At 41.0% G+C, this 27,405-nt stretch overlaps 1 protein-coding gene across 1 annotated transcript; it reads right to left on the reverse strand.

Moving 5' to 3' along the window:
* Window positions 1-1,188: 1,188 nt before the first annotated feature.
* Window positions 1,189-26,219, reverse strand: zdhhc9 (zinc finger DHHC-type palmitoyltransferase 9). Its single transcript, XM_047585297.1, has 9 exons — window positions 25,297-26,219; window positions 17,491-17,651; window positions 13,688-13,846; window positions 11,378-11,515; window positions 10,910-10,958; window positions 10,192-10,294; window positions 6,334-6,437; window positions 6,024-6,120; window positions 1,189-4,565 (listed from the first exon to the last, which is right to left on the reverse strand). The coding sequence occupies exons 1-9, from the start codon at window positions 25,458-25,460 to the stop codon at window positions 4,383-4,385; spliced, it is 1,158 nt and encodes a 385-aa protein (XP_047441253.1). The 5' UTR covers window positions 25,461-26,219; the 3' UTR covers window positions 1,189-4,382.
* Window positions 26,220-27,405: the final 1,186 nt, after the last annotated feature.

A 27,405-nucleotide genomic window follows, 5' to 3' on the forward strand; every position in this document is an offset into this window, starting at 1 on the left:
TGCGGACACCATCCAGGAAAATAGTAGGTAAAAGACTGTTCAGGAGATTATAGATTGGTAGGATAAACAGCCACACACAAACGTCCATTATACACACTGCAATAAACAAACAATAAGATAAACACGTAAGACTAGAGATAAAGATGAGTTAAACCATAGATACTTCCTGTCCTCGGTGTGATCAGGATGACACCACAGGCAGAGGTTTTATCAGGTGGAGAAAGAGTTTCCTCTGTTGACAATTGCCCGTCCTCTAATGAACACCCTCTAGGCGTTTTTCCATCTATCTGTTGAAGATGTTAATACACCTGGTGACCAGCAGAGGGCGGGAAATTTCCTATGAAGTTGAAATGTGTTTCCAGTGAAGGTTGTTAAGAGAGCTGCTCCAGTACAGTAAGCAGCCACACGAAGAACAGTGACTATGTCTCTGATTAACCTGTTGGTGCTTGGAGAGATCTGTTATCATCCAACTCTGTTCCAGTCTTCAAATCCAGACCATCATTACTGATATGTTCATATCCTTCTGCCTTTTCTGCCTTGATTGTTTTTCCACAGAAGGAGGAAGATGAGGAAGAGACAATCAGCACTAAGTGCCCCCTGGGTAATGTAGTATAAATGTTTTTATGAACTGAGAGGAGAGGATGCAGATTGTTTCTGAGAACTCTCTGTACGCTAGAGGAAGAAACTGTTTAGTGTACCAATGAGTGATGAGCAGCACACTCTGCACTCAAATGTACAACTGCTGCTGCTTACCTGTGTACCACTCATTGTCATTGTTTGCATATCAAATACATGCTGTTCTTTGGTAGTATTAGGATAGTTGTTCTCTTTGTGTAACATTCGATCATTTGAATGTTTGAGTTGTCAATTTGTTCTTGTGTGTAGGTTTATGTCACTGTAAACTGTGTCCTCACATTTATTTGGGTGGTTTCTAGTCAGATTATTATCAGGAAGGTATAAAGTTAGTCCTCTCTTTCTGGAGAAAAATGGAATTGAGCAATAAACTGGCAGTGCTACAACTGCTAGCATGGCTAAAGCAATTGCAAAATGTAAGTGAAAAGTTCACCATGAAGCAAACGTTCGTGTTTCATTGCGAGTCTTCCTCCATTTCCAGAATTTTGAAACACAACCTCTGAGTTTCTTAAAGCACCAACTCCTACTGAAAGAAATCTTCTTTTAAAAGACAAGTTATAATAATACAAGGTTGTTTATTTACCAGTCACATTGATCATGTAAAAAGAAGTGAATGAAACCGAATGAAATACATATAATCACAGTGCTGATACTAAACAAAGTGAACATAAATAAGCGTTCCATCAATGGTATAGTAGTACTGTATCTGTATACATAATACAGTGTAATAGACTGATCAGAGCATTCAGGTCTGATGACGGGTTTAACACAGGAATCAAATACAAGAGTTCACCTGGGTCGCTCTACAGTCTGAAAACCTTCAGCTCAAAATTAAAAAGTTCATCCGCCCGTTCAAAGTCTGCTCAGAAACACAAACGTCCCTTTTTATCGAATATCAACAACAAACATTCTTGGTTTCTCTGTGATGGTGAAGCAAATGGATCAAAGACACAAAAAATGTCTTTGAATACTTTGAATCGAGTACATCTTTAAAAACTGGGTCCGATTAAGTCGTTCGTACTGGAACATTTGTTGAAAAGTTTTCCAAACAAACATTCAGTTATTACGCAGAAACCAATACCGCGCCAACTGTAGAGCTGGAAAGTGACTGGCAGCAAAGTTACGGTCAATTGTTTGCTTCAATTTCCAATTTTTAAAATGTAAACATTTCCTGAATTTATGATAAAAAATCAAATATGTGTGGGTTTTGAATATGAATACACCAACTTTCCTCTGTTTTCTGACCAAAACAAATCCTCCACAGATGAATAAATCATAAAACATTTGTAAGCTTCACACTTAGATTCATCTCTCATTATCTAATAGTGTCTGATATCCATCTTTAAATGACATTAAATCCTCACTGAACAACAATCCCTGGATCCTCAACTCTTGATTGTAAAGTATATTTTTAGGGGATTAAGGAGAAACTCTGAGCGTTCTCATAATAAATCATCTTGGGCAGATTTCAGATACAATACTAGCATTGCTACACAACTATATTTCACAAGCACAAACTCTGTCTCGCATACAGCACAATCACTAGTACAAACTCTCGCTATCAGCTAACATCATTTAAATACTAAGAATTAGCCGGACTTTCTCTTGTTCTTCTGTGTGGACGCTTCTCTCCCCTCAGGCAACCACTGCAAGCAAAAGATCATAAAATAAAAAAAAAAATAAAAAAATGTGCGAACTTCTTTCTTTATTCTCTGCGATAATGAGTCGGCTGCAGGGGAAGCTGCCCGGGCCGTGGGCGATGCAACCATCGCAGCAAAGGAGAGTTAGATATGAGAGAGAGGCAGAAGACGGCAGGAAGAGAGAGGACTCTGAGGAAGATCAGCTGTTGTGATTTGCAGGAAGAGATGCTCACAGGCTGAATAATTAACTCTGGCTGCACATGCTCCTGTCATTTATCCTCACTAATCAGTACATTTACACCCACTGAAACACATTTACAATTAAATAACTTCATAGATTTTTTTTCTTTTTTTTTTTTTTGCTTCATAAGATCTATTTCAGTGGTTCTCAGCCTTTAGGACGTACAACCTCTTGAAACGTAGCAACGTCTACTCCCCACAGGTTGCTACCAGTTTCAACCAAAGAGTGATTGTTCCTTCTCACATTTGATTTATAATTAAGTCTGGAGGAAAATTCATTTCTTTCTATTAGCAAGCAAAAAACTTGTGTTTTTCCATTGTCCCTTTAATGTTTAACCCTCCTATTATCTTTGGGGCCAATTTGACCCCATTCAATTTTTAACGTCTCTAAATATATTATTAACATCTTTTGTTTTTTTGGCTCCATATTTAATTCCTTTTCTTATTTAATGGGGACACTGATACAGACAATGGCCCCGATGTAATATAAGTCATTGTTCCTGATAATTATTGTTCCTGACACCAATGATAAAAAAAATGAAGGTAATAGGAGGGTTAAAACAACACTTCCTTTCTTTCTTGCGAGAGGTTAGATGAGGGCTAGTATCTAGTTAGCTTAGCATGCAGACATGAAATGGGTTAAATAAAACTACTACTATCTCAATACCGCTCAATAGTTATTGAGTCACATCTTGTTTGTGTGCAAAGAATATAATGTAGCTTTGTCCAGGTTAGCTGTGTCCCCTGTTTGCTATCTGTATGCTAAGCTAACTTTTATATGAAGCTAGCTTCATATAAAATGGACAGACAAGAACGGTGCCAATCTACTCATCCAACACACTGCAAGAAATTGAATAAAATTTGTTTCATAAAATGTCGAACTATTCCTTTAATAATCAAACATCACTTCACAGTTAACTGGACTGATTTCTGTAGAAATTCTCATCCAACATTACCTGCTTGAAGCGCGTCTCTGTTGGTGGACCTCGGTTGCTACACATGGTGCAACTATCACGATAAGGCACTGTTACTACGAGTGTCTACGCTCATCAGGCCTTTCCTCACAGACACAGAGGCTGAACATCACCTGGATACAAGACTTTCACTGTGTTTGAAAGCACAATATGTCCTCGATTATAGAAAAAATGGAAGGACAGCCATTGGTCTGCATCAGATCACATAAAAACAAAAGAAAAAAAAGATGTGGCAACGGTTCTGAATGCAGCAGTATCAGAATACAAGGTAGACGTTGCCTTAGGATTTCTCAGCGGAGGATATGTCCACTTCCTGCCTGGACGTTGTGTATGAAGCCTTTTTATCCACACTCTTCAAAAAGCTGCTCGTCCAGCCTTCTGTAGGTTTGCATAGGACATGTAATGTATGCACAACATAAACTGACGGTGGACACTCATGTCCAGAAGTGTTACCTTGTGAGTTTGCCAGACACTTGCAGGGAGTATATTTGAACAGGCCTCTCACAACCACTGTCTTTATACAATTTTAAATAAGAACAAATGTATTAGTGACAATCAGAGCAAGGTTGTCGTATGCTTGGGGAGTTTTTGTTCTGCAAGTCGTTCAGCAGCTTCTCTCCTGTGTGTCTTTTCCATGCAGTGTTCAGGAGACAGGAAGCTGCTAATCACTCCTCCTCCTGCAGGAGGAAGTGTCAGTCAGACAGATCTGCAGCTGCCGGTGAGAATAGGATGGAAGAGGAAGAGCTGCAGCAAAAACCTTCATCTTCTGGGGGAATGGAGTCAGAGAATAACTGAGTCACCCGCACAGTAATCAGACATTGATTATTAATGGTTCAGTTCCTGACCAGGCAGGATGCAGGAGGAGTGGCTCTGATGAGAGCCGCCCCCAGTGAAGCTAATGGGTCTTGTCCTTGACAACGGATGTCTCTGCATCAGTCTCGGGCGAAGCCAGGGGTGGGATCTTCGTATCCGGAGGGTGCTCCTCATTGGGGGAGGGGCTCTTCTCTGCTGGGGTGGCAATGCCCGGCTTGGCTTCATCAGGTGTGTGCTCATTGGGGATGAGTGGAGCTGTGGTTTTCTGTGGACAGAGGACAGCATGATGAAAATACACTGATGGACAGAATCACTCTATATCTGAAAGGTACAAACCTGCAATGAATTCTGAAGGCTAATTCAGAGAAGAGGTGATTAGCCTTCTGACACCCTGCATCCTCATATTAAGTTTGAGGTTTTATCGCAGCTTATTTTACTTCAGTTAAACCGGTTGTCCTCATTAGTGGACGCTTTAGTCTGCAAACTAGGGATGGCAAACGGTCAATACACTAGTTGGTGTGCATGATAGCGGATTCATTCTACAATCACAGGACAGAATTTCACTGGATTTTAGGGTTGAAAATTATTTACATTTCTAGTTTGATATAATGTGCAAATTTTCTCAATAGCAATTAGCTCCAATGTCACTTATTAGCAAGTACTCATTGGGACTTCAATTGTTCTCGCTTTGTTCAGCCATGTTCAGACATTAAAATACACAGATACAGATTTTGTCACACATTGGGTGACTTTATATTAACAATAGTTATATAAATAATGAAATAATCCCAGTGTCCACATATGAGGACATTGTTTTTTTTGCAAAACCTACTACTACTTCATGTTCAATGATGAGTTTTTTTTTTAGTTTTTATACATCTTAGGTCCTACTGATTCCAAAAAACCCAGACATAATAAAAGCTCGGGTCTCAGGAGGTTAAACAACAGAGCGACTTTTAGCAGCCACTGGATGACGCTAAAGTAACAAATGAAATTAAAATGAAACAGCAGCTGTCAAGAGATTAAGTGGACTAAAAGGCCTCAAAGGACTGAGTTCAGCTCAGTGCTACAAACATGCGGTTTATTGTGTTCTCACCATTTTTTGAGACTATCTCACTTTAAACCTGGTGTAAAAAAAAAAAGAAGAAAAGAAATTTTTAAATCTTTCAGACGAAAACCTAACAGCCTGATTGATATTGATGTTTTATTATTAATTTCAAGTGCATACTTTAAATTGGGTAGATTTCCTGTTCCCTTTTGCCACCACAGCATATATGGAGCCACAATATGTGCTTTATTGTCGAGTGTGTGATGATCTCGGACAACCAAAAACATCTGCTCAGCAGTAATGGTTTTATATGAGGTATGAAATCATGTATTTACTTAATTAGATCCAAGGCAGTAAAATGACAAGAGCCTCAGAATGTGATGGGAGGATTATTATTATTACAGTCACTATATTTGCCCAAAGCAATCAGGCAATCTAAAATTATTAATATTCCTAATCTTGTATGGTGATTAAACATTAAAGTGAGCATTACTGCTAATAGACACATTTCTTTAATATCAACACACAACAATATGAAAAGGTAGTCATTGCACAAAAGGCTAATGAAGTCAACTAACTACGTTCTTATCTGCTTCGTATTTATTATTCTGTGCTTTGCAGCCTCCATTCAGTGCGTGTGGAGGAGGACGCTACAGCGTGTTCGTGTGTCCTCACCGTGGTTTGTGGCGCTGGGTTGTTAAAGGAGGAGGGAGCAGAGCCAGCTCCAGAAATGTGTGGATCCTCCTGCATCAGTCCTCTTCTGTCCAAGACGCTGGAGGACGAGACAAATAAATCAGTACCAGCTGCGTCCTGCTCGTTACTCACCAGAAAGAGGCGACAGACAAATCTAAAGTCTAATCTGTCACCGACACACAACTCACTGACAACAGCAGGAAGAAAATCGAGACATAAAACTTAGCACAAAAAAACAGGACGGGAAAGATTTACCAGAAAATCAATCAACTAGTTGTGTATGGGCTGTTACCTGGGGTACGCCGGGCCACACAGCACCTCACAGCAGTTTTTGATGATGTTCTTGTGGCTGTAAGGGTTCTGGACTCTGTTCTTCCCCGACCAGGATCCTTTAATCTGCGGAACACAAAACGTAGCACAACTTCAACAAAGCATCAAAGAACGTCTCAAACACACGCTGACTCGCCTAAAATCTCACTCAGTTCTACTTTATAACATTTTTCCTTATAGCTTATCCCTTATTCAAAAGCGTGGCTCCATTTTTAGATGTTACACGGACAGGATAGTAGGACAGTTTGACCTACTAAAATCCATCCAGTCAGGATTTAATGGTTCCTGGTTTCATGGGTGATATGTGGCAGCGCCACTTTGATTATTCATTGACACATCTGTGAATTCACACAAAGATTTTGCCCTAAAATAAAGTAATTATAAGGTAAACAGCAGAAACATAAGTCATTTAAATTACCAGACTGAACTGTGCTTAAAATCTATTTGAAACGTATTTCAAAAAATATGGATCATTTTAATAAAGTCAGGATGAGAAGAAACTTCCTTCCTTTCGTTTGATTTGCGTGCATCTATATTTGCAACGTCTCACAGTACACAGTTTGCACCGACTGACCCTCCTTCTTTGTTTTAGCTGCTGCAGATGTAGGTCACTGAGTGCCTCTGTGTGTCTAGCTGTGCTGGAGAACGTGTGCGACACAGTTAACAGAGCAGCTATAAAACTCAAGGTGCCTTCCCTTTTTTCATCTTCTTCCCCTGTTTTTTTTTTTTTTATCTCCCCCCTTTACCCCTCTCTCCATCTCCCCCCTTCTGCTCTTCCACAGCAGTGCTCTGGCGACGTGCCCGGCCCCTCCAGGTATCGATGCATCTATTATTAGCCCAATCACAGATATTGAAACAGCCAGGCTGACAACCATTGTTTCAACTCCTGGAGCATCATTAGACAGTAGGTGCACGCTGCAGCGCCTCATTACGGACTGAACAGAGGGGGGAAAAAAAATAAAAATGAGGCCAGCAATCCCACAGGAAAGAAAAAGGGGGAATTATAAATTAATCATTACAACAAAGTGTGAGTGTTGCGCTCTTGCTTTCAGACATCTAGAACCTCCCGCCATCTCTGCCGCTGCTTCTCATCAGAGCCTCTGCAGCCAGATGTGGGCTGAGAAACCCTCCGATAAAGTATACAAGACATTAACGGCAGCATATACACAGACAAGTAACTCGCACGCCTGCATCCCCACGATTCATTGTGCACGTCTGGTCTGCGTGCAGTGACTAAATAATGACTCAGTTAGAGATGATAAATTTGACAGCCTCACAGCTATCATTTGTTCACATCCTGATTGGAGGAAAGGTTAAGGCATTTTTCCATACGGTCCTCTGTCCACATACACCGACCAGCCACACCCTTAGAACTACTGACGGCGGAGGTAAATAACATTAATTATCTCATTACACCTGGGCACCGATGTGGAAAAACAGCCTCCTATCATTCCTCTGGGGTCCAGTTCTGACACTCATGCAACCATTATCGGGGCTTTTGGCAGCGGACAGGGGGTCAGCATGGACACCCTGACTGACCTACAGCTATGTTTTGGCCACTGACCAGTGCTATGATAATGAAATAATATGTTATTACTCATTAATATTGTTAATATTCATTTGATTAGCTGGCGATATGATCAGTATATATGGACCTAACTATATTTAGCGGTCATTTAGTTCAGACTGCTGTAGATTTTTCATTTTATCATGGCGGAACTAAATTAAAACATTATGAGTTGTTTTTCCAGTCTCCATTTTCTTATTATTGAAGTTCACAGCGTTTACTGTTGGCGTCCTCCAGCCCACATATAATAACTCTGTTTAACAAGCTGCGGTTTAACAGCCCTCTGTCCTTCGGTGCTGAAGGAGGTGGTGCTGTTGTCAAGGAAACTGCTTTCTGGTCTTAGAAATAGTGGTGTTTACATCTCAGCAATGTGAGTTTATCTTTCCAGCCACGTGACGCCTGGTTTTACAAACAGATTAATAATAAAGATAAAGGTTCAAGAGTCTAACTAACCAATACTTCCGGCTAAACCTTATTCAGAGAAGTATCTGAACCTTCATGTGAACATTTAAACGTGTAAGGCTTAATGCATTTAGGAGGATTTTTTAACTTCATATCTGTCATTGACACGCAATTACAAATGTGTGGCTTTAGTTTAAAGCTTCATACTACCAGCTTCCATTGAAAGTTATGTGCAGCTTCCTGGTTTTAGGTATTGAGAACACAGCTTACGTCACTTGTTCTAAGAACACACATAAACATTTACAGTGCACTATTAACTAAAACCCAACAGTATACTGTATGTAACAGCTTGTGCTATATGTTTAGGTAACTTTAACAAACACTCCCCTTAGCCATTGTTGTCTGAGGGGTCAAAGAAGGACACAGCAGCCTGATGGAGGGGAGTGAACTTTTTGACAGTAGGAATTACAGCTAGAAAGCTGAAAAATGACTTTAGAAAAGGGAGCTGGTGAGTTATGTGGATACGGATGAACCTGCTCTGCTGGACATTTCTCAAGGGAGCTATAGGTTTTTCTGGCCTCAAAAAGTAATCAATACTCAACTTTGAGGAAATCACAAAAGTTTAAATGTGTGGCGTGCTGCAGTTGGAAAACACCTCATTCTCTCAGTCCGTACGTTTACATGCACGTGAATCCGACTTTAACTGGATAACTTAAGCTCATGTAAACACAGAGTTCTCCTTATCCGATTTAGACACCCAGATAATGCGATTATAAATCGATTTCCCCCGGCATGACCCCGGAACAAAAACATCCAAGAAAGCCAGTCGCAGTAGTGACGCGTGAATCGATACAGAAATATCGATACTTCCGATACCAGGTCTTCCTGCTCTAAAATCAATTCTCAAATCAAAGTATCGATACTTTCCATACTTCAGTCATCCGAGGTAATGTAGGAACACAGTAACACGTAACTAAACTATTGAGTTGTGGCAACACAACAAACCTTGTGAAACACCTCAGGTTAAATCACAACACAGAATACGAGGCATTTATGATGAGGAGGACAGAAGAGGAGAGCACAGTGTCAGAATTAAGATGCAAGTTTTCATTTTATAGTGGTTCTTAATAGTTACTCATTTATTTTAATGTCCTTATTATTTTACATATTTCTTGTGCAAACTGTTTTAAACAGCATTTTCACTTATTTTGTATGATTGTATACTTCAGAGTTTAAAATAAACAATTAAATTACTCTGATGTCTTTTATTCTTTATGAAGCTATAATTTAAAATACACTACTTTTTTTTAGATTTACCAGACACATTAGGATGTATTTACACAGAGTATCGGTATCGGATAGGTATCACAGATACCAGCTTGAATTTTACTCAGTATCGGATCGGAAAGGAAATCGATGGTATCGAACATCACTATTTCGCAGAAGAAGACGGTAAACAGAGCCAGTAGAAGAAGCACCTGAGGGATAGTGCACATCTTATCTGCACCATAAGTAGCACTCACAGTAAGTAGTACGAGATTAAAAAGCTGCACTATTATCCATCTGGTTGTTGTTTGAAATGCCGGTCTGCTGCATGAACAACTGCAGTTGTTTATTATATGATGTAACAGTTCAACAGGAAAGGGCCCTATTAACCCGCTGAAAAGACACAGAAATGACTGAGAAACTGCACAGAAGCCAACGGGATTTTCTACAGAGGCCGTGTGAACCCAAATAACCTGAACACGTGCAGCGTGAGTCACACCTGAGAGCACTAACTAAGGCCAAACACCATCGGTCTGCAGGTTTTTCATTGAAAAGTGTTAAAAATACACAGTAAGGTGAACTTACGTCCTCGTTGGTGGTCTGGTTGAGAGAGATCAGGTAGGTGTGGAAGCCCGTCAGTCCCACCACTGACCACAAGGTGAAGAAACACACCAGCACCTCCAGCACAGTGGGCTCCAGTTAAGAAAACAGCAACAGATGTTTTGTGCCTGACTCACAGTCACTGATTAAACAGTTGACAGCAGGTGACAGCAAAATGATGTAACATGATTAAATCCAATGTCAGAACAAAGAGGAGAATAGGCACAACGAGTTTTTATCATTTTAACTGCAAAACCAATGCAAGGACCAGCTCACATTGACTTGAATTAAATCCATAAAAGTATTATACGGTATAATGAGAAAAGCTTCTCACATGGTAGATAAAGCAGTTTGCAAAACACTTGTGCACTTGATGGTACATAATGCAGTGCTGAACGACTGAAGCTAGAGCTGCGTGCCCCCGGTAGCTGATGATTCACACAGAAAACTGAAAGTTAGGAATAGAACTGTTGTGTGAGAAATTTGTAGCGAAGCTTAAATTAGAGTCGACAAAACACTGTTTACTCCATCGCTTAGAGGCTCTCTGTTGTGTTATTGGTTTATGAAACGCTAAAAAAGATGCCGCACCAGTTAACGGGTAAGTGGTTCAGTGGAGAAGTGTTTACTCTCATTTTCAATTAAAATCCTGACACACACACATAATTTTTTTGGTATAACCTGTGGTCAGAGCTTAAAAGGATATGTTCCAGGGGTTTCCTTTATAGTGTTCAAAAATCCTTGATCCACTGAGCCTGTGAAGAAGGAAAGACATAGAGAAAAGTTAATCATTTTTCGCCTGAAGAGGAACAGTTTTTACATATTAACCGTAGAGAACGCGCCCAGAGCTAATTATCATGACAAGAAATATTCCTCATGTTTTCTTGTCTCTCGATCTTCAAGCCATCTGTGTTGAGTAAAATGGGTAAGGATGACAGAATTACGTCAAGCTGTTGCTCATCATGTCACTCTCCAGGAAAAGCCCGGTCTGAAATAAGCCGTAGTTTCAGAACAGGTGAGGCATGCATTTACATTCAGACTATAAGATGCTAATGTGCTCGTGTCTCACGTAGTTCTGCAAAATTAATTTATCCATACATGCGTTATCATTATTTAAAGCATCGCACCATTGTGTTCATTCTGACTTGTGACAAACGAGTGACAAGATACTCACGCATCACTACATGGACGATGTCAAAGGTGAAGATGTAAATTGTGAGCAGGGAGAGGGACAGCGTGAACAGGTAGAAGTAACGGTAGTTCCTCTTGCCCACACAGTTGCCCACCCATGGACAGTGGTGATCAAAACGGTCTGAAAAAGAAAAGAAATGGGTGAAATATAAATATGGAAACCAGTCCTCTAAGACAGAAGACAATTTTAGATATCAAATGATTGTTAAAAATACTCCAGATCAGTCAGACTTTTGGTCAAAAACAGCTTCGTGAATCAGCTTCTTTAAGTGTGGAGTCTAAATATAGCGACCACTTCCTCTGAGCCGCTCCTTTTCATTTGGAGCCGAGCCAGGTGAAAAGAGGACAGGGTCAAACGGACAATGCAGGAAAACGTCTTGCTTTACACTGTTCTCTATAACAGGCATCGCTGCACTCCCTGGATGAAGTTTCACAATAATCTACAGTAAACACTGAGGCAGGAATACAAGACGGACACAAAGAATGGATCATTTTTATGTTGCAACATAAAGAGCACATATTTACACACTTTTGCTGGTTTCTGTTCAAACACACTGGGGGTGAAATGGAGAACAGTTTCAGCGCATATTATACTAAGGAACTAAATCCATTACCACAAAACAGAAAATTTGGCAGTGGCATTCACGTTCCCCTGGGGATGGAGCCTGATGACTCTGTGATCCTATGACTTTTTCTCTAGTATTGTCAAAAGTTTACTTTGTGCAGATTGTGTAGGTTTGTAACCAAAAATCAATGTCAGCTTTTTTACTATTTAGCAGTAATTAACACATGTTAGCATACTAAGGCCTTTGATTGGTCATTGGTCATTTCATTCATTCATTTGTTTCTATTTTATACCAAGAATGAGCTGTGGGTCAATGTGGGACACAGAAGAGAGCACTGCCTCCTCGATATAGGGTCGGAGGAGAGCATATATCAGCTCCTTGATGCACAAAAATGCCGATGTCTACGGCCAAATCGCAGAGTGAATGTGTGAGGCAGGCTTTACCCAGACTCAGACGCAGTGTCGGTTTAAAGTGAAAAAACTTCACCAAATATATCGCCAGTAATTTTTATCCAGTGAGAGCAGCTACGGGTCACACGTGGGTTATTTTATAAGGTTGGTCCGCTTGTCAAAAAATGCAATGTGAATACAAACCGAACCTTTTTCTTTAAAAAAAAAAAAAAAAAAAGGTCCGGACCAAAACAAGTGAACTATCGGACTTTCCTGGTGTGAATACGCCCTAAGACGGTAAACTAAAATGACTAAACACAGCAGAAAGGGTATATGCTGAACACCATTGTCAGCTAATGGTAACAAGCTAACAGTTGCAAATTTGAACCAGTGCACGACAACAGCAATGTAAAGAAAACTACTCAAGGTCAAGGGTTCCACGCAGAAGATTTAAATGCACCAATATTTTCACAACATGATCATCAAGAATTAATAAACTGTACTTTAACAGCTGGTGTTAACACAAACCAACTGGTGTTAACACAAACCACCACAAAATACAGCATGCTGCCACTAACACACTAGCATGGCTGTAGCCTTAAAATCCCTGTAAATTCAATACTGGTGGAGTTAAGGATAGGCTTGCAGGCCCCTATTACTATATTCTATAAAACAACTAAACTGTACATTGGTATCTTTCTATAATATAATAGATGGTCTGATGCATATTCCATCAGAGAGTTGAACAAAATGTAAGGAATACTGACTGAGGCATGGTGCTGTGTCATGCCAGGGCTGTGTGTGTGTAGCAGGTGGACACAGATCAACCAGTGTTCACAATGACTGAGCACTTATTCCTTCTCTGAGACTCTACTGTCTGCTCACATACCGCCTATGAGTCTACGCTCCCTTTAAACACATTCCCCAAACATCAGCAGCAGCCAAAAACACTGTCTTTCTGCAGGACTGACAGAGCGACGTACACACACCACTACACACTTGCATGGTTCAAACTGCCGTCAAAAGTTCACCGAACACAAGAGCAAAAAATGCCATTGTGAAGACTTTGGTGCATTTGTTTCAGTTTTTTGCACCCCATCTGCTTAGTTCAAAATGTATTTATAAAGCTTTAAATGTCTTTAAATAATTTCAAGTGAACGCAGAGACGTGATTAAATCTGAAGGTTTAGTAAGAATAATGTCAACAAGCTATTTTTCCCCCACACAACTTCCCTAACCTTTCCTTTACTGCCAAGCCAAAATAAACCTGTCTCATTGTTCTACTTGTAAAGGCTTCGTTTGAACGGTAACTGACAGTGGATCAGAGGAGACTTCCTACCGACGCAGTTGTCACAGATGCTGCAGTGAGACGCCCGAGGTGGTCGGAAGATCTTGCAGGTGTAGCAGTACTTGAGCTTGACGATCTGGTTGTTGATCTGGACGTTGCGGATTCGAGGTGGTGGTCGCTGACCAGCTGGGACGTTCCCATTGGCGGCCTCTGTGGAAACAAAAAGAAAAACATTAGGTGATGGTGGCCACAAAAAAAAAAAAAAAAGATCGGTGAAGAAGTGATCGAATACAGTTTATTTAGTGACAAGACAAATGTAACACATACTGTAAATCTGGACCAATAATCCTGGAGCATGTCGGTGAATGAAAACACCGGCTCAGTACAGTATCGATGGTAGTGGATTTATGTGCTGAACTGTTAATATTATCTATTTGTACTCTAATTCACAGTGTCACGTTGTACTTGGCTTTTAACTAACCTCCCTTTACAGAGTTTATTTTCCCAGACAGCAGCAGCCACCAGCCGTATGAAACTCTCACATCTTCAATATTCTCGGCTGTTCTGAGTTTTCAGATTATGTGACACTGCATGAGCAGGGAGGCTTAAGAGTCCACCTAATGATCACAAGGTTTCCAGCTGCAATCTCTCAGGAGAGTAACTGCTCAGGAGAAATCAGCCATTAACATGCTGCAGTGGACAGGTGCAAATGTGGAGTTAATGGAAGAGAGCATGAACGCTCATTTGACTTTGTGAGGTTACGTTAGATAAAGAAGGCGGTATTTGTGGACATTTATTTACGTGAACTGGAGAAAGTGTGCAGAGAAGAATTCTACATTAACTAACTTGCATATTTATCATTTCTATTGAGCCATCAGCGGAAAAAATGTGTTATAAAAAAGAAAACATTTGAAAGCGTATAAATCACAACCGTGCACAAAACACTTGGCTTTGTGCATCTGCAGAATGTAGAATTAGTGGCCTTCAGGATAAACCAGTGGAGAATACATTTACGAGTCATCACTCAGGGGGAATGATGCCTCTCCCTCGGGTAGCATTGCTCAATCTGCCGGTGGCATTATATATTCCAAGAGGATGCCGCTCCCTGTATTAGCGTTCCCCCTCGGGACCTCCGCTAACAGGATGAGGGGACAGAGCGTCGAGGCTGCAGCGAATTCATCAACATGTCTGCCCAGCTCCTCCAACGGCTTTTAGTAACGGCCAAAACAGCAAACAGCTCCAGTAACGTTTAAAATAAAACCTTCCGTGTAACATCTACAAGTCTAGGATGTAAGGTGGTAAATAAAGTGCTTCATTTGAGCTGCCACAACGTGGTCAGATGACCCATTCTATTTCAGCATTAAAGTTGGAAGCATGAGTTATGTTATGTGGAATGCAAAAAATGAAACCCAAAAAAGGAGCAGTCAGTCGGAGAAAGGTTTAGGAGGCTACATGCAAACAAGGTCAAAGAAAACATAAAACCAAGGTAATACTAAAGGCTTGATGTTTTTTTTTTGTTACATATAAGCATGTGAAACCAAGACTTAAATACTGGAGGGGATGTAGGGTGAGGTTTAAAAGGCATAGTCTGACATATTGGGAAATATGTTTGATATCACTCGGCAACAACAGTATGTTTCATATGAGGCTGCCATTAACTAGCTGGAAAATGTGAGTCAGAACTACAAATATGCAGGGAAGAAGCCTAACACATCTTTTTAATCAATGTGGAACTGATAACAGGTTTATATCCTGTGTTTTTAAATGTGTTGATAAATGAGCTGGATCCCAGGTGGCGGAGCAAATGCTGTCCACAATGTACTTGTAAGATGACAAATGATGCTACAGCTACAACTGAGACACAACATTTTAAACGGGTTTTGTTTGACATTTCATAGGTTAAACCAATTTATTTTGTAATCCATAACTTTTGCCTCAAAGTTGCTCAGTGAGAGTCCAAAACCCCCAGAAGAGTGTTTTTATAAAGGGAAGCAGCAGATTACCACATCTGGGGGAATGACTGGCATTTTTACCTAAATAACTAATGAAAAAAAAAATGTCTCAACAATTAATGGATTATTTAAATAGTCGTTTCCTGTCAATCAGTCAATTGACTACGTGACTTTATGCTTCAGCTCCAGTTGCAGGCATAATCAAAATGATAATATCCAACTTCCCCATGTGGACTATATGCAGAAGAAGTCCATTCTCTATCAGGGTCATTGAGGTTAAAGACGGTTCGACCACTGAGCTATTGTCAACCAGAGAGCAGAATGAGTCACGGTCGTAATGAGAGCAGCGCTGGCTGCCAGCTAGCCCGTCCTCAGAGGGCCAAGTGCCTCAGCCTTCCTTTTACAGCCCTCCTCTGTGATGAGCAGAGGCCAGTCTCCTCCCATGCTTCTTGTCTGGAGTGTGACAGCACGCGAGCTGGCTGAAGGACACCGTGAATCTTTAACAGAGACGAAGAGCACTGAACCACCACGCAGGCACCCAGAGGGGAGGTAAAGGCAGGGGGGCACGCTGCAGAAGTATTGTGGATAATAATGCAATAATGCACAAGACCACACACAACAGGTCTCATTTAGTTTTGTTTCCAAAAGTGCTGCCATTCCGAACAGACGGTGGGTTCTGTGTAATGAGACAAACGGATGGTTTGTAAGGAAAGTTTGTTTCGACTGAGGTCTACAGCCACAGATGAGCACACCCAACCTTCAACAACATAAAGCATAACAAACATGAATAAACCAACAGGTCTGAGGCCGTCCGCTCACTGCTAAGCTAACGTACGGTATATACTGAAATATTTATGCCTCCAAAATAGTTTCATTTGAGCTACTTCCACCTGATTTGTAGGCCACATCTCTGACATCATTTTACAAAGTATGTATGCAACACATTTGATAACAATGATGCAACAGTGCATGAATTCCTAAAACTATCCTGTAACATCTGTTAGCATTCAAACAGATGTAAATAAGCTGCCCCAGGGTATTATCAGCACTGATTGTGCATAATACTCTGCACACTTCAAGGACAGGTACTCGACTGGCACACAGGACGAGGTGAGCTACAGCAAAACCTGCAGAAACCTGCACTGGCTCTCAGATGGTACATGAACATTTGCACATTCAGCATGTATGGAGCAGCATTACTACCCCTCTGATGAATGTAGGTCAAATATTCACTCTTTTTGTGGTTTCAAGGTTTGATTTCAATCGACTCCCGTGGGAAATATCTGCCTCTTTAGCTGCTAAATGCACCACAGCAAGTCACTATCTCCGTCTGTTTGGTCGGTGTGCAGCAGCTGGCTGCTGAGGCAAAAGACCTTAAGCACGATTCGCAACATCGAACCAAACAGTAAAGCTGCGGGAAAGAAATCAAAAACTGAGCTGAAGTTCAAAATAAAATTTAAAATAAATTTGTAAATTTATCACAGAATCATCAGAATATTACAGTGAGTGTTGATAATCAATATGTGAACTTCCAAGGTTTTCTCTGGTTATGTGTCCATCTGTCTTTAACATATTGGTGGAAAGTGGGCGAGGCTCTTTTGGAAATAGCTCGTGTCAAAGTTTTGCGCAACAATCAGGATGGAGCAACATTTCAATCTGATTATGTTGACAGTCAGAGTAAATAAAATCTGAAAAGACAACACCCACGCATGTCCAGATGAAGCAGATTAACAAAAACTTTGAGATGTGAAACTCTGCACTTATGCATTTTGATTATTCCCATCTAGTCATGAATATGTGAATATTTGAAGGGTTATTGTGGAGAAAATGAATGCTTAATACTCCCCTGAGAATACAGAAAAATGTTTCTAAAAGTGTCTGTCAACTATTCCTGGAGCTCACCGATTTCCATCTCGATGAATGTGGCCTCCTCTGGAAGGGCCCGTGGCAGCACCCCGGGGTCACTGAAGCTGGTCCTCAGCAGCATGGCCATGACGAAGAGGAAGAGAAGGATAGCAAAGACTGGGATGGCAGGAGACAGATGGACAGCCAGGTACGGACATCTGTAGAGAAAGAAACCCAAGTTAAAACGTGTTTTAAGTTTCTATCAGTAAGAAACGGAAGAAACTAGTTTTTCCTCATTCTGTTAAGCTGTCACAGTTTTTAGTTCAAGCATCTCCAATCTTTCACCAACAACACGCTGGCAAAAAGACTACAGGTAAAATCTTTGGTTGATTAGACTTTTTTTATATATTTTTTTTAATTTTCCCCCACAAATTTTAATTTCTTTAAATACACATTACCATGAATCCAATATATTTTAGTAAAGTAAAAGGGATAGCTTAATATTGAACGCAATGATAATAATAATGTATAATTATAAATAGCACTAAGCCTATTTTTATATAGAACACATATAGGTAGGGGGTAGGGGGTCCCTACTTAATCTCTCCATCAATTCAGGGTCCTTGGCCTGAAACACAATGAAGACCCCTGCAGTAGGTTACTAATCTTAGATGATCATGTTGTTGATGAAAATGGTCATATCTGAACATAAAACTAGCTTTGTTTTTGTTCATCACTTCCATTTTTCTACTGGTTCTCCCAGAGAGAGCTTTCAGACCGACTTGATCAACCATCAATTCAACATGCTGAAAATGCTGTGAAGCCACCAACTGCCTGACAGTAGCCAACAGCCGACGGTCGGCTTGATGTGTCGCGGCCTTAAAAGAAACAGGAAAGGCCTCTCAGAAAGAGCATGTGTGTAGAGGGCTTGACATGACAATACCATACAAGATCTGAACTGCTGTTCTGACCAGAGGGTCACGAACTGAGAGGAATGTCCTTTCTTTGGACCGTGCCGAAGTCATGGCCATGAATAAACAACACCACCTTATGCCGTACAGAAGAGCGAAACATTTGCATAGCTCCATTTGCCAGGCCACTGAGATTAGGGCCAGCAGGGCTCCTCCAAAACGGCCTGCTGCTCTGAGTGCGATAACAGATGTGAGCTGCAGAGCAAAGTGCTGTGACAGAGGAGAGCAGCGGCAGCAGCAACAAAGGCTTCCACATGCTGTTTATTAATAGTTAAACTGCGTGGCCTCATCTCCCTCCCATGAGGATGAGATCATATATTCATAATGCAACACTAATGTTGCACTACAGGATTGTCGAGGGCCGGACCGTTTCCTGAACAACACAAACACCTGTCGTCCATGTCAAGCATAAAACCAGCCACAGAGAAACCAACAGGATATATTACATTTACACATCCATCTCATTTTGTTCAAGCAAATTATACATACGCTCGCACTTTCACCGTTGTGGCTGCCCTTCAGTGTCTTTGAATATCTTTGGACTGGCTTTAGGACAAAATAGATAATCTCAGTGTCTACTCATTTACTACAGTGTTAACCATAGTTCTGTTTTGTATTGTCTGGGTGTTGTTTTCATTCCCAACACGCACTAACACACAGCTGAAAGGAAGTTTAAAAAGGAAAGGGATGTAGCTGAATATAAAACTGACAGTCAACACATGGCAGCAGAGAACAAAGTCCACTTGTTCAGTTGCAGTATGCAGATAAAGCAGGTACGTCAACATACCTGAGAACTGACAACGCCACACCTACTGGACTAGTCTGAGCAGTTTCCCTGCAGTGTCTTTTTACACTAATGGAAACAAGGAGCAGAGATCAGATCAATAGAGATTTCCACTGATGCAGGCCACAGAGACGTATGTTTGTCCCATTTGTTAGTGCAGAGGCAGCGAAGAGCACGATTCAGGCTAAGGAACTGCAGCCTGTCGATGAAGTGTAATTCCCGCACTGATGACTGGTGGGTATCTGAGGCACACTCTATTATCACTTCCCATCAAGCCCCCCCCCATGTCCTTCCAGGACGTGACCGTTTCCTCTGTTGCTGGGGATCAGGGTGGTGCAAGAGCGGTGACGCTCTGTGTTCATCAGTCATCAAAGAAGCAGCAGAAAAACTGGATTTAATCATATCCTGTGTCTACAAGGGGAAAGGTTTTCATCAGCAAGGACAATCTATCAGACGACCAAATGACACTAACATACCACTTACACAAAAACTAAACCAACTAGCTCGGTCTCCTGCCTCTTTATCTGGCAACTAGCACCTTAGAGCCAATGAGTGCGACTTTCAAATAAAACTCATAAAATTATGATTACGATAGGGAAAGTGGTAAAAGTTGTTGTTGAACACCACTGCCAGGCAAATGTTGGTGTCTACTATTTATTACTACACAGGATGAGATGTTACAATCCCAAGGCAAGTGCAAAACACATCTAGAAGCCCAGTCCAACTGAAAAACCAACCAGCAGGCCAGCAGTCAGCTACCAACTAGCAACCAACAAGAAGACACCAGCAAGAAGAGGGATAACAATGTAGCAAGCTAACCAGCTAACTTCCAGTTTTGAAGTGGGTGGCGTTCATATTCTTAGACACATCGTCTTCTGAGGTCACTGCAATAACAACTAATATGTGGTTTGTGTGAAAGTATGAAAACAAGAGTTTGTGGTTGTATGGAAACTTGTGTCTGAGAAATCCTAGAGAATTCTGAGAGCTTTAAAAGAACTGGTGTTGTTGCCTTTGGAGCCAGGTGATATCTCTCCAACTGTTGTATATAATAATAAACTGCCATAATAATAAATCACTGGCAAAGGTGGATGTTAATGATTCTTTCATCAGTGACTATTTACAGCTGGCACAATGGATCATAACAAATCAACACTGATGCACTCAGGAAAATCTTGATAACAAGACATTATTGCTGTTCCTAATATTTATTTCCAACGCTGCAGTTAGCGGCAGCCTGTTACTGCAGCCCCATCTTCATTCTTGTGATTTTTATTGTTCAATTTGCCATCACATGCATATTGGCTTGGAGATTAGAGAATGGATTGGAGGTAAAGACCCACGTATTCTGTATTTAGGAGACAAGTTGTTGGTTGTGCAGTAAGAGGTTATCGTTAGCTGATAAACCTATGGTTCAGAAACAACAATAATAACATGAAGCAGATGAAATTATTACTTAAGAGATAGAGATTAGCCACCTACTGCTACTCCTACATGTACGTATTTGGGCTTCTACTTAAAGCCTCTGATCCAGAGGATTTTCTCTCTTAAGTCAGGATGACATCACAGAATTAAAGTCACTTCAGCACCTTAACGTCCAATAAAACCTATGAACCCAGGATTAATATGTTGCTAAGTCATGCATGGTGACTCATGACATGTTACCTTTGTTGAACATTTCAAGCCGTTCGTTTTATTAATTCTTAACGGTTGTAAGTTAAAGCAGTCCAGCATGAATCACACCACACATAAATCAGCCGTGGGCCTCTGTCACACAAACATCTGTAGACTGAGTGTTTCTAGGGCACTGCTGTTAAAAAAAACAAAAGCTCGCAAACTCTGCTTGCCCTCTCTCCTTTGCAGGATACAGTCAGAAAATAAAGCATTATATTTCTAAAAGCTCTCAAATGTTTGAACCACAGGGCATAATGGCAATCTTTGAAACATCAAGCAGCTCATTTTAGTGATTAAGTGATTATCTGAAGACATTTGATGCTGGTTTTACCACCTGGAGGAAGAACTTGTCAGTTTTACCCACATGTATTTAGACTGAATTATATACATCATCGCTCTGATGTGATCTGTGCTCTGGACTTTATAACATGATGTGCAGTTTAAATCTGCCTGCGTCGTTATGCAACATTTAAATACAATATGAGAGAGATGAAACATCAGAGCCGGGGTCATGGACCTCTCCCTGGGATTAAAGAAGGATCACAGCTGTTGCATCATAGAATATTTATTAAGTGAAATGAAGAATAATGGGAAATCTGACTATTAACATTCACTGAGCATCTATTTAAAACCAAACACAGCAAAGATATGGACGTTCCCTCTTTGTATGAAAGTGGATGTGGGTAAGATTTATCAATTCATCCTCCACAGGAAAGCAGCACTCTCCTTCTGGCAGGGAAACATCCAGGGAACAAAGCGTGTGGATCACTGTTACTGTAAATGGAGCATGCAGTCTGAACAGGTTATAAATCATGTTATTGCTCATTTGGCCTCTGCAGGAAGCTGCTTTCTGATTGGCTAAGAGGGAGGCCAGGGTGGTGTTGAACGCTGAGAGAGGCTCAGGGGTTGGTTACAAGATCTCCTCTAGACTGCAGCCACTTGCTCTGCAGGCTCTGCTGGGGCACTCCTACCACTCCTTTATTTCATCTTCACATTTTATGAGAACGACAAAAGGACGTGAAGTCAACCGAGCACCAAAAACACATGAATGGAAAAAAAAGATACGACACACACAAATTCTCATTACATGCACATATGCTTCTCTAGCCTTGTAGCCGAGTGTCCTGGGGTGGACAGGCAGATGACACACTGCCCTTGTGTTCCAATTTCAGCCAAGCTCAATAGGTGGCTATCCGCACGCACATACTGTATGCATGCATATATGCACAACACATCTAACACACATCTACGACAGGCAAATGGAAACCAAATTTGTGAACATCCAACCGTGAGGAAGCCTTCTGAAGATGCTGCATATTAATGGCAACGCCTGTGAACAAAGCATGTAAGCTCTATTTCAAAGCCAGCAATATCCAGTTTAACTATATGCAAAACCCCTCATGTAAGACACTAAACCAATGGGTAAAGACATGCAGTCGTAGAGAATGAAACAGGCCTGGCCCGCCTCTTCAGTGACTAATTTGTTTACTTGTTCCTAATGAGTCTTTCCATTTGTGTATTCGGCCACTCGTTTCCGCAATTTAGCACAAATTAAAGGAGAGAGAGGTCTCCCCGCACGAGTGCCGATGGCTGGTGATAAAAACTGAGATGTCTGCTCGGCTGGAGCTGGATATGAGCCAGCCGACGCCAGGACACTGCCCTCACCGTTCTCCGATCGATGCCACAGTGCAGCATGCAGCTCAGCCTCAAGCCCACATGTGAGGAACAAATCCTCCAGAGCTTTGATTCTTAAACCTAGATTGTATTGACGCAGTGTCATGCAGTAGACTGCAGTAGAGTATACTGTTTTTAATCAACGCCAAGCCTTTTACAAGTTCACTAAATACTTTGCTCTGTTTCACACAGTCATGACACGGTCACACACACAGCACACACTGATGCTTCAGGCTAAATGCAAACACTGGCGTGCTAACACAACCACATCTCAATATGACCATACTAATGTTAAGCAGATATAATGTTTATCATGTTCAGAATCTTAGTGTGTTTACACGCTTACATTTGAAAAGACAACTGAGGCTGTCAAGTCAGGGTTAGGGGATGATATTAGTTTTGCAAGTCAAACTTGCCACGACATATATGACTTAAACTTCTGTCAGAGTAAAAGCAAATGCTTCACCACATTCACAAACTCCTGCTTTAAACTGAAATACTGGACAATAATCCTCAGGAGATACACAGGATACTGAGATGAACATAATTGTCAACAGGCTTTAATATTTAATATTTACTTCTGCATCAGTGGGAGGTCAACCAACCAATGAACCAACAATGGACCTGCACTATTGCAGCTAAAAAGACCAAAACTGTGAACATTTGTAGCTTTTTTAGTGCCTTCAAGTCTGCATTACGCCAAGCTGACAGTCGGATATTTGTCGGAGTGGGCTGTCAGCAAAGATCTCTGACCTCAGTTTTTGTGATGTGTCCTGCATCATCGTCACTAGTCGCAGTCGCCTCAGTAACTTGGATCAGCATTAGAGCACGCCGGTCAGACAGATCTGTCCAACTGGCTGATAAGCTCATGAAGACTCTTCTGTTTTACGACATGACCACCTACAATTAATTAACTGCGGACCAGATCAGCATGATTCAGAAGAGCCTAGCACTGCTGGTTTAGATGGTCCTAGCTTCCTAGCCTCCCAGCTAACAGCAGAACTTAAAGTTTCCCATTTTGAATGACGGATACAGACAACTGCAACCTAATTCCTCTCACGCATCTGGCCATTGACTGTAGTCTTTGCGATGTACTCAAGTGCTACTTTTTGGTCCAGACACGGGAAGCTACGTCAGCAGTGGCCATCACTGCCAATAGTTCTTTGGTGCCCATTTCAACTCTACCGTTACATTTTTCCACCAATCTACGAAAGTACCTTGGGCATTTTTCTCCACTTTTTGTTACTTACGTTAAGATTTTTAAATGATTCTAAATGATCACTTTGCGGTTGATCAATGCATTGTTACTGTTAGTTGTAGGCACATCTTCATCTTATACTGGATGGAGATTTGCCTTTATACAAAACTAAAAAGCCCAGAATTACTATTTTAATGCTTATATTAAACAAAGTATCAAATGGGCAGAATGTGAACACAGGGAGCTCATAGCCTTTCTGCAGAAGGCTTTTACTCTGACAAAGGTTTAAATCAGATATATATCTACTTGCCGTGTAATGGCAAATTTCACAATTACCCCCCTGTTGTCTGGGTCTCATCTCAACTTCAATATCATCCCCCCACACAGGATAATTATGTTCCGCTGTAATATGAACGTAGCAAGCTAACGACCCTCTAGCCGTTAGTCGCCATAATGCCTCCTCTGAGCTCTGGAGGTTTCAGTGGGAGCAGTATCATCTCTCCCTCTCTATGCTGCGAGCTGGACAACAGCTCCTTCTGTCCAGACTCAAAGAAAAGCGAGAGGTCATTAACGTGCATTGCAGATAGAGATGGGAAGGGCTTGGCACTATGCAAGAGTAGCTACTCCTCTCCTCTGCTATGCTCCAAATCCATACAGCCTGGTAACTGCATACACACCCAGAGTCAAGAGAGGTTACTGTGTTAACACTGAGGGATTTTCTGCTAAATCATTGTGGTCTGATACACGTCACTTGAAAACTGGCGAGAGAATCAGGAAGAAAGAGCAACAAAGACACAAGATGAAGGCGGCACTGATTTATGAGCTCATTCAAACTCATGTTCTTCATTTTACACTCGTCTGCATCATCCGAGCAGCTCAACGCCGTCTTTGGGGATGATGAGTCCACTGGGTTGAGTGCAGGAGTAGTGAATTGAGACAGAACTGCTGAGACAGAAAAAAAGGTTTCCTTTGGTAAACCCGACGTAAAGCTGGACAGCTCGGCCCATTAAATATTGAACCCCCTCAGCATATGGTCAGTCATAAACCTTCTCTGTCAGGAAGTGAAATTTCTTTAAAGAAAACATGGATCCACACGTCTACAGACAGAAATGACTGGAATGAGACTAAAAAGTGGAGCAACCATTTGCATTGGTGATTTATCACTTAAGGAATTTTCCATGTGATAATACCAAATATTTGCAGGTTTAAGACTGCAGCCTTTTCTTGGGGATGCTAAGCGGGATAATAACCAGAGTATATTTGAATATTGAACAATTGTTGGGATAAAACAAACATTTTCAAAGCACCACCTTGAGTTGGTGCAAAGTACAATCTTCCTTTTTAGTTTATTTTACTTCTAATTTAATTCTATCAATCTATTAGTCCAGATTTAGAGTTGGTTGGTAGAGGATGGACGTTATAGCCAGCAACTATAAATATGCTACACTCTGGATTTCTGGATCAGGAAGAAGCTAAGAGCCTTAAAGTGAGTTATACAGACTTTGTGGGGCTGCTGATCATTTTCATAAACTCATTAGGAGTCAGAATGAAGAAGAATGACCTACTCGAAAGCGAAGAAGAGGGAGCAGGTCCCGATGATGAGGAACAGGGTCAGGTAGAAGACTCCCTTCTGCCGGGCCATCATCACCCGTCCATCGCAGCAGAAAGTGTTTTTACCCGGCAACTTCTCCCATTTTCGCACCTTTCGCGTGATCATCACCGCCGACATGGTGTCCTCCTTTCAGATCCTCGTCTTCTTTGATTGCTTAATGTAAACTGCTATGCTGCAAATCGATTCAGACTATAACCTAATGGGGCTGGGGAGGATATGCACTCATGCAGCCAATTTTCTTTAAAACAGTATTCAGTCAAAATCAGACGACTTACTCAATGATTTCTGCACAAAGACACGAGTGGGAAGCATTTTCTTTTCGTTTTAAGCGTCGCAGTCACATCACCCGTGTTCCCTTGTCCATAATATTATTCCCCGTCTCTACCGCAGCATGTCATTCCCACACCGAGGCACCGCGGCTGCTCAAACAAACAATCTCGATCCCTTCACGGTCCCGTCGCTTCTGTAAATGATCAGAAATTCATCCAAAGGCTTGAGGCAGATGTTTCCCACCAGAGGCTTGAAAATCCAAACGCGGATGTAGCATCGGGAGAGCAGACCTTGACCAGTTGACATTCATATCATCTCGATAAATAAATGATAATAAATGATCGAGCAGCTGCGCGTTCACAGATAGTGGACTATGACCATGCTGCTGGTCGTGGTCAAATCGTCCTCGTTTAAATGCAAAAAAATTAAAAATAAATCCCTTAAAAATGATAAACAGACGCCACTGTGGTTGGGAATATGTAAAGCTGTTTGGTGTGCTTTTTCCCCGCAGGATGCCAGCTCTCTGTTTTAGTCAATGGCAGCAGGAAACACGCCTAGATTGAAATGTCTAATCTTAAAGGGGCAGGACAGGTGAAACGCGAAGGAACAAAGGACACGGACGCAGCTCTGCTTGGATCACATTAGTATGTCAAAATGCTCGCCCGTCGTTTTGCCCGAGGGAGGAAACGGTGAAGAAGTGTAGTGCCCACTAGCGAAGTTAATTAGACACCAGATGCATTAATCCCTCAGGTGCTGCTACATGTGTAGTTCACAGGCTCCAGAGATCAGAGGCACACACTGCAGTGGCCGTTTAGTCCATATCATGCTTCAGTCTTATGTATGACACTATATTTCATTTTGTGTGTGTCTATTGTGTTTACATTATTTAGATTTTTTTGACATACTTTCACACTATTGTGATTACTCGCACTATGTGTGTGAAAGTAATTATTTCGTAACACTTGTGATTGTCGACTTATTTTCTGATTAGTTACTAGGAAAGAAGAGAAGCCGATTCATTTTGTTTATGTTTCTCATTATTTCAAGATACTTCATTTATTGTTCTGCAGGCTCTCTAAATTATCTCATTAGTTTCTGATATTTATTACAAAATAAGAGAAGCTTACTTGTTATTTTTTAAAATAGTCATTGTTTTTAGAAAGATAGTAATTTGCAAGAATCATGGAATTATGATCTGTTGATTTTGTGGTCAGGTCATGATTCATGCAAAGTGTTCTCCAAAAAGGTTAATATTTTGATTGATTTATTATAATGCCATAAGTAGTCAGGGGAGGCTCTTGTAGTTATTGATTTTGGCTGTATCTATTCTTAACTGTGGCACAAGAAGCTCCTGGAGTCCATTTACACATAATTCATATTGTATAGATCTGCTGAATGTGCTAAAATTTAGCCCTCATCTGACCACAAAAATAAACCTATGGTAATTTTATGAGTGACTTACACAATATAATTTGTCATGCTCTTTGACCAAAGTTGGGAAATGCAGGAAAAGGGGATTTCAGTGTGTTGTAATTTATATGTGACAACATAAACATAGCTGCTTCTGATGTATTTTTTCTTATTTCTAGCAACCTGAGTCTGTGTTGTGACTGCAAACTGTGTATGAGCTTTTGCAACGACGGCGTGGTTTCATGTTTGTGGCTAGTAATAATAATGATGTTTACATTTGGTGTACAAGCTAATGAGCAGACCTGCGCTAAGTGTCAGTAAAAACATAAAGATGCTATTATGATGGTTCAATATTGACTCATCTCAGGCATACAGCTTCCAT

Source organism: Mugil cephalus, chromosome 5 (assembly GCF_022458985.1).
Source record: "Mugil cephalus isolate CIBA_MC_2020 chromosome 5, CIBA_Mcephalus_1.1, whole genome shotgun sequence".
Taxonomy (NCBI): Eukaryota; Metazoa; Chordata; class Actinopteri; order Mugiliformes; family Mugilidae; genus Mugil; species Mugil cephalus.

Bases quoted from the DNA above. Each gene is read 5' to 3' on its own strand.
- zdhhc9 (XM_047585297.1), bottom strand. From the start codon at position 25,460: ATGTCGGCGGTGATGATCACGCGAAAGGTGCGAAAATGGGAGAAGTTG. The intron at 17,652-25,296 runs GTAGGTCATTCT...CTTTCTCTACAG, and splicing joins TCCCTCTTCTTCGCTTTCGA to ATGTCCGTACCTGGCTGTCC. The intron at 6,121-6,333 runs GTAACAGCCCAT...CTCGTCCTCCAG, and splicing joins TGTGGCCCGGCGTACCCCAG to CGTCTTGGACAGAAGAGGAC.